Source organism: Octodon degus, unplaced genomic scaffold (assembly GCF_000260255.1).
Source record: "Octodon degus isolate 3935 unplaced genomic scaffold, OctDeg1.0 scaffold00010, whole genome shotgun sequence".
Taxonomy (NCBI): domain Eukaryota; kingdom Metazoa; phylum Chordata; class Mammalia; order Rodentia; family Octodontidae; genus Octodon; species Octodon degus.
The window spans coordinates 3,686,149-3,698,577 of record NW_004524586.1 but is presented as its reverse complement, the minus strand read 5'-3'; the positions used below and the strand labels follow the sequence as shown (position 1 = coordinate 3,698,577).

General features: G+C 40.3%; 1 protein-coding gene across 1 annotated transcript in view; it reads left to right on the top strand.

Annotated features, from left to right (window-relative positions):
• The window catches only part of Blnk (B cell linker), a 75,714-nt gene extending 64,348 nt beyond the window's left edge, over positions 1 to 11,366 (top strand). Inside the window, exons 14-17 of the mRNA XM_012513482.2 lie at positions 2,966 to 3,045; positions 4,575 to 4,658; positions 6,577 to 6,732; positions 10,955 to 11,366. Coding sequence (XP_012368936.2) covers positions 2,966 to 3,045; positions 4,575 to 4,658; positions 6,577 to 6,732; positions 10,955 to 11,074 — 440 coding nt within the window. The 3' untranslated portion in view covers positions 11,075 to 11,366. The remainder of the gene's footprint in view (positions 1 to 2,965; positions 3,046 to 4,574; positions 4,659 to 6,576; positions 6,733 to 10,954) is intronic.
• Positions 11,367 to 12,429: the final 1,063 nt, after the last annotated feature.

The following is a 12,429-nucleotide window of genomic DNA, read 5'->3' as shown; positions in this document are numbered from 1 at the left end:
GGCATGCTGTGCTGGCCCTGCCCCCAGAGCACACTGAGATGGCGATTGAGACTGGGCGTGCTGGCACGCGCCTGTAATCCCAGCGCTTGGGAGGCTGAAAACAGGAGAATCATTCCGAGTTTCATTTGTGTAGTGAGACCCTGTAGACCCTGTACTATATACAAAAAAAAAAAAAAAGACCATACAGTTGTTTTTTTAAATAAGTAAAACAAAATATGAGAGGTACCTCGTATAGTGGTTGGTACACAGAAGAAATTCAATAAACAATAGCTATTTAATTTGGATCTAAAATACATTTTAATGATTTAAAAATATGTCTATGACAGGTATCCTGAAAAGGGGATAAAATCAAATATTTGGATAATTATTCCAAAGTGAAAAACACCTTCAAAACATATCAGTCATGTAACTTAGTCTCATAGAACATAGCTGTTCCAAAGTTTAATTTTCTTTCTATTCAATATAGGAGGAAAACTACCATACATGAGTAATTTGAAATATACTCCAAAATAATCAAGATTAAGTCTATACAAATTGCCAGAATAATTCTCACGTAGAAAAATTTTATGCCGGGTTGGAGAGATAGCTCAATGGTTTAAGCACCTGGCTGGCAAGCACAAGGTCCTGAGTTCAATCCCCTGTACAGAAAACAGAAAAAAAAGGTGCATTTTTACTAAACATATGTTTTGGATTTTAATAATCATTTTTATTCACTTTAAATAAGCTTTTACTAAAGGGTTTTTCTTTTAATTTTGACAATACAAAAGTGAATATGATTTGACTATAGAAGTTGATTTTCTCGTTTAAAAGCTTTATTATATATTTTTTATTTTTCAACCTAAATCATTTTTTCAATCATTCCTGATCGTCAGCCACCTTTGGGGCACTTTTCCCATCACAGGAAATACCAGGATTAATCAAAGCTCTGCCCTTAGGAAGCTTATAAGGCTAGAGACAGAAGCACAAATAAACACATAAACAGGCAATGCCGTGTTGGGTAATTGAGAAAGAAACACGGCACGTGGTGGCAATGGACGGCCGGAACTAATGGAGGTGGGGACGGTTGCTATTTTATTTTATTTTATTTTGTGTATTTGGTACAGGGTCTCACTATGCAGCCTAGACTCATAAAGATCCTCCTGGTTTCAGCCTCCCCAGTGCTGGAATTACAGGGGTTCACCACCACACCTGGTCTTGGTGGCCCGGGGTGGGGCCGGGGTGACATGTGGTGCCAGGGATCAAATCCCAGTCCCTGTGCTTGCCCAAGTAGGCGCTTAGTGCACTGTGCTACCTCGGCAGCCCAACAGCTGCTATTTCAGATGAGGATCTTTGGCAAGGCCTCTTCCATAAGATGAGGTACATCTGTTCCTCCCACAAAGAGTTGGGGTGAGGACAAAAATGAGCTACATGTTGGAAACAGAGCAATATTACACATATTTGGGGTTCTAAAAATGTTGGCCAAGGGCAATCCCACGACCTTCCAAACTTCAGAACCCACCCTCCAGCCCAAACTGTGAGCCTTGCGAAGTGTGGCCACCCACTTGCCTTTGCGCTTCACGCTGGGGAGTGCCATGCCCCCTGCTGGAGGCCACCCTTCCTTTGGCTCCTCCTGCTGAGCAGTGGCTGCCTTCTTTGAATATCCAGGCGCTCATTCCCAAAGCCCCTAGTTCTCTCCAACTCAGTTCTCTCGCCAACTTCCTTCTTAGTACTGGACAACTTCGGTTGCTCTGGCGAGAAGCCTGAGGTCACTTTGACTCTTCATTTGCCTTATTCATACACCTTCCAGCCAACCACTCGGGCCGCTCCATGCTGCCATCTGTTCTAGGCCATCAGCACCCTCGAGGACACTGAGCTGGCCTCTGCTCTCTGCTTCTGCCCCTTCTACTGCCAGCCCAGCCATCAGCGGAACCCTGTGACCCACGTGCAGATCACAGTTACTTCTCTGTTTAGACCCTCCAAAGCTTCCATACCATTTTCATTAAAGCTGGAGTCCAGGGACTGAGGCTGTGGCTCAGTGGTAGAGATCTCACCTTCCACGCACAACGGTGTGAGTTCAATCTCCAGCATGGTGATTTGCTAAAGCCGGAGGCCCAGTCAGAGCCTACCCAGCCCTATGAATCTGATCACAGAAACAGATTCTTCTTGCCTCCTGTCCAGCTTCGTCCCTTATTCTTGTCCCGTTTCTCCCCATGCCAGGTTCAGTGGTTTTCTCACTATCCTTCCAACATTCCAAACCCTTGCACCTAATGCTCCCTCCGAACATTCTTTCCAGAGGATGCCTCCCGCTCTCCACCATGGGTCTTACTGGAGTGCTATCTCATGGAGGCTCCCCTTCCTGTTAATTGTTCTCAGCAGCATTTATGATTCTCTAACACTGTGTATATATTTACTTTGTGTCTTTCACTTAGTTCAACTCGTTAAAATTCAAGATCCAGGAAGGCAACTTTGCAGTTTAGTTTCTGCTAGGTGTACACAGTGCCTTGGTCCACGGCAGCCATTTTTATTTACATTTCCTCTATTGCTCATTCCCTATACCTTTGTATTCCCCTTGTTTCTACATTTAGATTGAGAACTTGAGAAAGAACCACACTTTCTAAAGAAAAACACTATAGTGGGAAGAATCGCATTGTTCTACATTTTGTAAATCTCTTTAATGTCTGGAATCATAGATGCTGGATTCTGCTATCAGTTTTTAATCAGTCTGTTGCAATATGTTTTTATGGTTGAATTATATGAAGAAAACCAGGTTTCACAGGGATAGATAACTGGAAACAGCAAAGAGCTCTTGAGCCCTAGAATGGACCTCAGAGATTCCCAGGGGTCCTCCGAGCACACGTGGGGATCCGTAGTCTTAAGGATGCCCTGGTTTGTGTGGCTGCTGTCCTGCCCAGCACAGCCGTGAGGCCTAGGCATGGCAATGCACAAGAAATAGTGGGGATTAACTGATTTTTCAAACCCCTTTCAGGATTTCCAGAAGGGGGAGGAAGCCCAACTGTGGACGGACTATCCCCTAGTTTTTCACCTGTTTCCACTTTTTCAGAACAGGTATGGTAGGAACTCTTTATTTTCCTTTCTCGGGATCAAAGTCTTTACATTGGTTCTTATAGTTCCTTCACTTGGCCAATACTGTTACAGATTTGTACATGGATGTTAGAGGATATTTGCTTTACAAATATTCATTATGCACCTACAGTGATTTGATTTATACATCATGTTTTGGGTACATAAGTATGGTAAAAATAGTTCAGAATAATAAAGCTGAGCTCATGCCAGCATGGGTTATTCGTTTGTCCCTGTTACCCCAACTGACTTCTACCTGGAGCTAGTCATCAGACAGTATGAGCTGTGGATCTTACTGAATTGTTACCACTAAACTAAAGGACAAGGGCAGGTCAAACAGCTCAGCAGATTGAAGTGCCTGCTTAGGCAGATGCAGGGGCTGGGAGTGTGATCCCCAGGCCTGCCATGCGGGTCCGGCCCCCAGAGTGTGCTGAGACGGCCGTTGAGACTGGCGCGGCCAGCACACCTGTAATCCCAGCACTAGGGTGACTGTAAACAAGAAGATCACTATGAGTCCGATCTACGCAGTGAGACCCTGTACACCCTGTCCTAGATAATAAGTAAATAAATACATAAATACATAAGTAAAGGACAGGGTAGGTTTTGGGAGCCAGAGAGTTTGGTTGAAGGTTAAAGCACAAGCCCTATAGTTTCAAGTGGTTTATGAGCTGTCACTTGCCGAGGGATACAAAATGCCCATGGTTTTACATTGTCTAAGACCTTGCTCAGTTGATTTTAATGTGTATTCTAGATGCCCTGAATCACAAGTAGTTTCTCAAAAATAGCAAATAGGAAATGTTTTTTTTTTCTCTAACATAGATTTTATTTAAACTTTGTAATTTTTTCAGAATAGACGTGTTGAGAAGCTTGTAGTACTGAAACACATAAAAGACGTCATAGTTTAAGGAAAAAGAAAGGACTATGCCTGCACTTGAAGTCTCTGACTTTACAGGTTAGAGCTAGGGTTTTTACCTAAAATTGAGCACTACTGGGCAAGCGCAAGGTACCGAGTTCAATCCATGGTACCACAAAACAAAACAAAAAGTAAAATAGAAATCATAGTATGTGTCCTTGCTTCCAAAAAAATATGATTCATTATTTACAAGAATCAAGTAAGATAATATTCATAAACACTTTAGAAACTATAAAGCACTTTTAAAAAGTAGTAAGATCACAAACACAACGGCAAAGAGAGACAATAATTTATTTAGAAGGATAAATGGGTAATTAGTGAGATTTAGTAATGTTCCAATGCTAAATTTAGTAGCTAAGCCCCAATAGGAAAGAGCCAGTGACAAAAGCCAGTGACTAGTTGTCGCTGTTACCCCAACTGACGGCTCCCAGTAGCCTCATGTACTTGGCCAAAGGAAACACAAAACTTCATCTCACATTATTAGCACAAACATACATTATGGGTTCTTGTGTCTGTCGTGCACATTGAATCGTCTTTTCAGTGCGCAGGAATGGAAGAATCCTTTAAAAACCCTCTGCTTCACAGTGCTTCTGTCTCACAGGAAGCTGAGCTGTACTGCAAGCCGTGGTATGCCGGCGCCTGTGACCGGAAGGCCGCCGAGGAGGCGCTGCACAGATCCAGCAAGGTTTGGCTGGCTCCAGCTTGCCTGGAGCAGGCGCGGCGGGCGTCCTGCTCAGTGCGAAGCAGGCAGCTGGACCGTTATGCGCGCGGGCATCTTTCTGTTGTATTCACTAGGGAGGAGCTAGCGCCGCCCTCCTCTTCCGAGCATCACTGGTCTCTCCGCCACCTACTTGTCCTTCCACCTCAAGGCGCCACCACGCGCCACTGCTTTCCCAGCAGGGGAAGTCTCTGGAAAGCCTGGCGCTACATCAGCCCCATTCGGACGTGAGCAGTGGCAGGCTAGTTGGGTCTATTTGTAGGAATAAAGATTTTTATCAAAGTGGTAAAAAACAATATCTGGAAGGAACTTCCTGAGAGCTCAATTCCAATCATGCAGAAACGCTGTTCAAAGAATTCAGACAATCCAAGATGAAAGAGTCACTGTTCCTTTTCTTCCTGCCTTCTCTCATTTTTATTTTTTAAAATTCCATCTCACTCAGAATATATGACATTTCATTCCTACTGATATTTTAGTCCCAAGTCCACAATTAAACATACTAATGGTGTCCATCCATCCTCCAGCGCTTCTCCAGCTGCTTCTTGGAGAGACTCAGAAAGAGCTGTGTTTACACTATTCCTTGAGGTCTGGCACATTAAGAGCCACGTGGTTCATAGCCTGGGAACTGGAGGACTTGTGCTGGCTGAGTGGAACGTTGTCAGTTTGAGCTTTTAGACACTGAGCTGCTGGACCGCCTTGCTCTGTGTGAGCCCTTGAAAAGCCCGAAGCTAACATTATTTTGTTGCCCTTGTATATAATTTCATACTTTAATCTGAAGGCACTGCAGATTTTGGTGTTGTGGTTATTTTCAAAGTATAATTTTGTTACTAGAATGTGCCTCTGAGATTGTTCCAGGTTGATTTCTTCAGGTAGACAGAAGCCCTTTCTGTACATAAATCGATGTAAGCTTTCTTTTATATCCAGTAATTTTCTTAAATTATAGCCTTAAGGGACTATAGTTGAGGGGCTATAGCTCAGTGGCACAGTGTCTGCCTAGCAAGAATAAGGTCTTGAGTTCAATTCCTGATGACACTCCAAAAAAATGAAACTCTTAAAGGATAATTCTAGTCCATTGTTTTCTTTCCTCATATTACATGTACTATAGATCTTGTTATGCTTTTGTCTCTCAAACTCTATTGTACTTCTTTCATTAGTGCTCATTTCTTAAAATGTCTTGGCTGTTTCCACATCTTCCTTTAGTTCTATGTACTCAATATTAACTTTATTTAAGGCTGAGTTAGTCCTTGGGCATCATTTCTGTATTTCTCAGATAGTTTACCTTTCTCTTCAATTTTTTTTCTTCAGATCAACTCTGGTTGCATTTCTTCTTTTCGCTTGTCCATTTTTTCCGTAATTTTTGAACTTACAAGTCTAGAATACTTACTCTATAAAATGCATAATAAAAGTTAGCGTATTAGGTTATAGAGTGTTTTTTGCTTTAGTACAAGTTCTTTTGAGAGAGAACTGTCCTTAACTAAAAGTTTTAATTATTGACTTCTATTTTCTTTTTATGGTACTTTTGAATGGAATTTACTTAATAATCATTTTGCTTATAAGTAATATGTGAACATGGTTCCTAGTTGGGGATTTTTCTCTGTTTTATCTTACTATGTGGCCCCCTGCATATTTCTCAATCCTATAAAAATAATACTTTAGTTCATTCACACATTGAAAAGTCAGCATTGACCTCACTCAGGATGTTTTATGATCTATAAATTTTCTATATTTCACTGAACTATTTTTCTGCAAAATAACAAAATAAATTTTAACAAGTAGTAATAAACTGTAATTAGGTAATATAGCTCGGAAATTTATAAATTGAATTTGCAGTCTGTGGAAATATAAGCCATACTAACTATGATTACGCTTTTCATTTATTGAACAGGATGGATCGTTTCTTATTCGAAAAAGCTCTGGTCATGATTCCAAGCAGCCATATACACTAGTTGTATTCTTCAATAAGCGCGTATATAATATTCCTGTGCGATTTATTGAAGCAACAAAACAGTATGCTTTGGGAAGAAAGAAAAATGGTGAAGAGGTCAGTAATTTCTCTTTTAATACAGATCTGTAACTATGTACTGAACACAGTGAGACCATATTGCATTGGGTGCTGCAGATGAAGAGAAGGGATGTAAGAGCACCTGGCCCCAGGCTTGCACACATTTCTTAAATTGAGCACAAGATAAAATACGACATTGGAAAAAGTACTATGTTGGGGTACTATATCCTATGAGAAACAGAAAAGAATCAAAAAGGATGTGATATGATATATATATATCCTGGTGCTTGCATCCAGTTACTTAATGAGGCCAACTGACCTATGATATTAGTCCAGGACGCATATAAGTTTTTTTTCAAATTCAAGGTCATGGTCTAGAGTCCAAAGATCTGGCGTCTCAACCCAGGTGCCACTTTAGGAGACCAGGGAAGGAGCCAGAAAAAAATGTAGAAACTTGATTTGAAACATTAAGCAATAGTGCTTGGAACAGAATGAGTTTATAACCACCTGGCATGAAAACAAAAATCACAAGGGGCTTAAAGTACTATCCAAACATCAACTTCAATGTCTCTTTAATCTGGACCAATATCAAAGCCTACCACATCTCACCTTCACTAGCCTATTCTTATAAATGAGCCCTGAAATATGAACTGATATACATGGATGGTCCAGAAAGAGTGATACTTTGTTCTCATATAAATGATCAGTTGAATTTGGGTCAGTAGAATGAAAGTTGTGGCTAAAAATAAATGCAAAATATAATCTAATCAGAGAAAAATCACATAAACAAAGTTCATAGTAAGAAATACTTCACAGGGAGTGGTGGTACATACCTATCAGCCAAGCTATGCAAGAGGCTGAGGCAAAGGATCACAAGTTTGCACCTACCATGAGCAACAGCATAGCAAAACCTGTCCCAAAATAAATATACAAAAAAAGGGCTGTGAACGTAGCTCAGTGCAAAGGCTCTTGATTCAGTCCACATTAACACAAACGCAAAAACAGCAGCCCAGTTTTTCCATGATCTTCTCAGGAGGAACCACACCTACTGGCAGGAAGGACACTCGTCAGTGCTACAGTTGGTGCAGCGCCAGTGCGCCACGCTGGGTGACAACAAACAGCCTTGCTGTCTTCTCATCTGTTCATCTTTTCAGAGAGCTGAACATCCAAAGGGAACATGACAATTCTGGCTATATGATACCAATTATGTCTATATTTTTTCAAGCATCTGGATATTTTAAAAATTTATTTTATTAGTACCTGTTTTTAACATATAATGCTTACATTATTTGTTGATATATATGCATACCAATCTTAACTGCTTTCATCAGCCTCTGCCACTTCCCTGCCTCTGTCTCCTGACCTCCTTGCTTCCTATTATCTTTTATCTTGCTCTTGATCTAGATTTTGGGTTTCTCATACAAAAGACACATACCGTACTTAAGCTTGTAAGTCTGACTGATTTCGCTTACCATTATGATCGCAAAGTGCATCTATTTTCCTACAAAGACTCAAGTTTATCTTTTCCTTATGCAAGAGCAGTGCTTCAGAAGGAGCCCTTCTTCACTGCTGGTGGGCATGGAAACTAGTACATCCACTAAGGAAATCAGCACTGCGATTCCTCAGAACACTAAAATTAGAGATTCCATTGGACCCAGCTATTTTCCCTCTAGGTATCTTTCCCTCAGAATTAAAGACATCATATTACAACGATACTTGTGTTTATAGTAGTTAAACCTTGGAAGTAGCCTATGTTAAAAGTCCATGTTTGTATCTGTCCTTGTGTATATATGAGTGAACAGAGTAACCAGATGATTTATTGTCTGCCTTTTCATGAAGCTATTTTGGCATTTATGGTACACTCTAGTAATTCTGTAGCTATGACAACGGCTGCTACATTTTATTGGCCATGACATTTGAGTTATCCAACATTGATTTTCTGCACATATATAATATCTTAAATACATTTAGTTAATGTGAGCAGGAAAAAGAGAGCAAGAACTGAGGGAAAACTGCACTTAACTATGCCTAATTCATCTTTCTATTAAATTACAAATCTGCTTTAATTGCACTCATTACTTCAAATGGTTCAAGTCCTGCCTAAAAACCACTTCAATTCCCAAAAACTACAACAGAGCAATATGCAAGGAAACATTCAGGGATTAGATGTATGCAATGAGTTGGGTATTAGTGTTAGTGTAGCAATTCTGTTCTATGTTTTCTGCATTCAAAACACATCTTTTTCAATTGGAATTCACTTCAGAGAAGTTGTGATACTTCAGTTTCCTGTCCTTCGCTCTATAAATTTAATTTCTAACTACATTTGGTTAAATAATGTACTAAGCCAGAAAAACAGAATGAAAGTATTATGGAATTCGTCATAAGAGAATTGCAGGGCCGGGGAGATGGCTCAGTAGAATAAGCATCACCCTGGCAAGCACAAGGACCTGAGTTCAGTTCACCTGGGGCTGAATGATTGAAGAGAAAGTGGGGAATAGCATAGTATTTGAAGGTCCCTGTTTCCTTCCTCTTCTCCCTTCCCTAATAGTCATGAAGCCAGGTACCTGAAAGATGACAGGGGCTGGGAAGGCAGCTTGGCGGTCTAAGCATCTGCCTGGTATTTGCAAGAACCTGGGTCCGATCCCCAGGCCTGCATGCTGTGCTGGCCCTGCACTGAACCAGCCACTGAAACCAGTCATGGTAGTGCACACCCATAATCCCAGCACTGGGGAGGCTGAGACAAGAGGATTACTGTGAGTCTGAGCTGCATAGTGAGACCCTATGCCAAATAAATAAATAAATAAAATAGATTTTTTTAAAAGATGACAGGTAATTCACTTGAAAAATTTGACCAATTTTATGAACATTTTATTCCAGATGTTTGATTTTATCTGAAAACTAAAAGTGACAATAAAATAAATTGATACTAATTACTAAATCTGTATCACAGTTATAAAACAATTACTTCTTTTTAAAATGCTTCTACTGATGAATATTAACCTGTGGCATTTTTGCATGCTCAGTGCATTTCATGTCATAGTCTGTTACACTTATTAATGTTTCATTTAAAATTTCAATCACTTTTCAGAACAAAATTTGTTTTATCCTTAAATTAAATTCCATACATGAGAGATTAAAATATGGAAAAATAAGTATTTATGGTAAGAACTTAGCATGACATTTCCTTATTAATTAGGCAATAGGCTAGTTCTAAATGTACCAGTAGTCAAACATAGGTAGAAATGGAAAAAACAAAAACATAAAGCTATCTAGAAAATAACTTTTTCCCTGTACTAAATCCTGAGGCTAATTTGCTACATCAATCTTTGTGTTTCAGTCAGCTTCTCTTACTATACAAAATGCCTGAGATAATCAACTTACACAAGGAAAGATTGACTTTGGCTCCCAGTTTTAGGCGTCTGCTCAGCAGCCGGGCCCTGTTGGGGGCACGTGCTGAGGCAGCACATCAGGGCAGGACCGCATGGCACAGTAAGGCTGACGCCATCGCTGGTAGGCAGCAGAAGAAAAGAGGAAGGAGATGCGGTCTCACGACCCCCGAGGAAGGCGGCCCCAGCGAACTGAAGCCCTCCCCTTCCCCATAGCACCACCCTGGTAAACAATGCTTTGATGCATAGGCCTTCCACAGACAATTAAGGTTCAAATTGTAGGGGCTGGTAAGATAGCTTGGTGGTCTAAGTACCTGCCTGGCACGCGCAAGGACCCAGGTTCAATTCCCCATACCGCATGCCAAGCTGGCCCTGGAACCCTGGGTGCGCCATGCTAACCAACGAAACCGGGCATGGTGGTGCACACCTGCAATCCCGGTGCGCAGGAGGCTGAGACAGGAGGATCACTGTGAATCCAACCTGTATAGCAAGACCGTGTACCAAACAAATAAAGATTGTGTTAGAAAAGATTCAAACTATAGCACCCTGTATCTAGTTTTCTGTAAAGAATGTACAAAATACCATATAATAGTTTCACATTTGACTCTAAAAAGTTACTTCATAACTCATGAAGTAATTTCTCCAAGCAATTAAGCTAATAGACTCTTACAACGTGTTTTGAGTCTTACTAAATATATGAAGGCCCAGAATCCACCACTTTGAAGATATAGCCTTTGTGAAACTAGATTTTTTGAGGCAGAATGTCATCAGGGACCCAGTAATTTACTCACTTGTGAAAGTATAAGCTGTGCAGAGTGGAGCATGAAGTTAACATGAACGTCAATGTCTGACTGATCTCTGTTTTCTTTCTCTAGTATTTCGGAAGTGTTGCAGAAATCATCAAGAACCATCAGCACAGTCCCTTGGTTCTTATTGACAGTCAGAATAACACAAAAGATTCCACAAGACTGAAATATGCTGTTAATGTTTCATAAAACAAAAAGAATGTCACTATAATTGCTTGAGACATTTTCTGTCTCCTCTTGAGAAAAGTTCCCAAACTTATTTTGTAATATTAATCATTACTGATAACAAAGAACAAGGAGGCAGCTATTAAGGTGGTCATCCAATCCTTTCTAAGTTGCCCACATGAACTTTATTCATTGCCTGACGTATGAACTAATATCTGGAAATGCTGAGCTCTCGTGGTACTAATATTCTCCAAATAAATGTATTGAAAATAAATAGGTATACAATATATTCATCATGCAAGAAGATAATAAGAACTATTTTTTTAAAAAAAATTTATTTATTTATGTGTGTGTGTGTGTGTGTGTGTGTGTGGCCAGCTCAGCCCACCAGGGGGCGGGGCTGGCTGGCATGTGGTGCTGGGGGATTGAACCGCGGTCCCTGTGCTTTGCTAAGCTTGTTCTAAGTAGGTGCTCCAGACCACTGAGCCATCTCACCAGCCCAAGAACTATATTCTTATATAAAACAAATCTACTGGAAATGTAGACCTCCATGATGATCACTGGTACATAAATGTAGCTCACTGTCTGCTGTCAATGCTTGACAATTACGTGTTGGTTGAATGTGGTGAAAATAAAACATTGTAGGTAATACATGATATTTGTAAGTGTAGATTGGGGCTATAATAATTGTGTGTGTGTGTGTCTGTCGGTCTGTGGATGTGTGTGTGCACACACGCGTGTGACCATGGGAGATGTAGATAGAAATGAACATTCTAAAAGTTCTCCAGGATTTTATTGTTAGATTTGTTTATTAAAGCTAATTATAGCCTTTTTGATCTTTATGTGTGTTAAATAGAACCTAAACTTGATAAGAGGTTCAAAGTTTGATGATAGAAAAACTACATGGGAGAGTTAATTCCCACAGATCAGAACAGAAAACAGACACTGATGAACACTAAAGAATAAAAATAGACCTTGCAAGTAGCATGGCCAAGGTCTCACATCAACCCAGAAGTGTTTTATACTTTGTTGTATCAAAGCTTTCCTTGCTAATGAGGAAACAATACTGGAATGATAAACCCATTAATTAACTCCAGTAGTTGAAAATAAACTTGATCCTGAATAAGATAGTATCAAAGTATTTTGAAAATGCATGAAGGGAAGTAGTCTAAGCCCTAAAAGAAATAACTTCCATCCAGACTGTTACATACTGGAGAATTATCTTTCAAAGCTGATGAAGACATATGGTATTTCCATGACAAAGAACACCTTAAGAAACTCATGACCACAAAACCAGCATTCAAAAAAATTTAAGTTTGCAGACCAAAAATCAGAGAAAAAGAAGGGCTGACAGGACAGCCAACAGTTTGGCCCTAGCC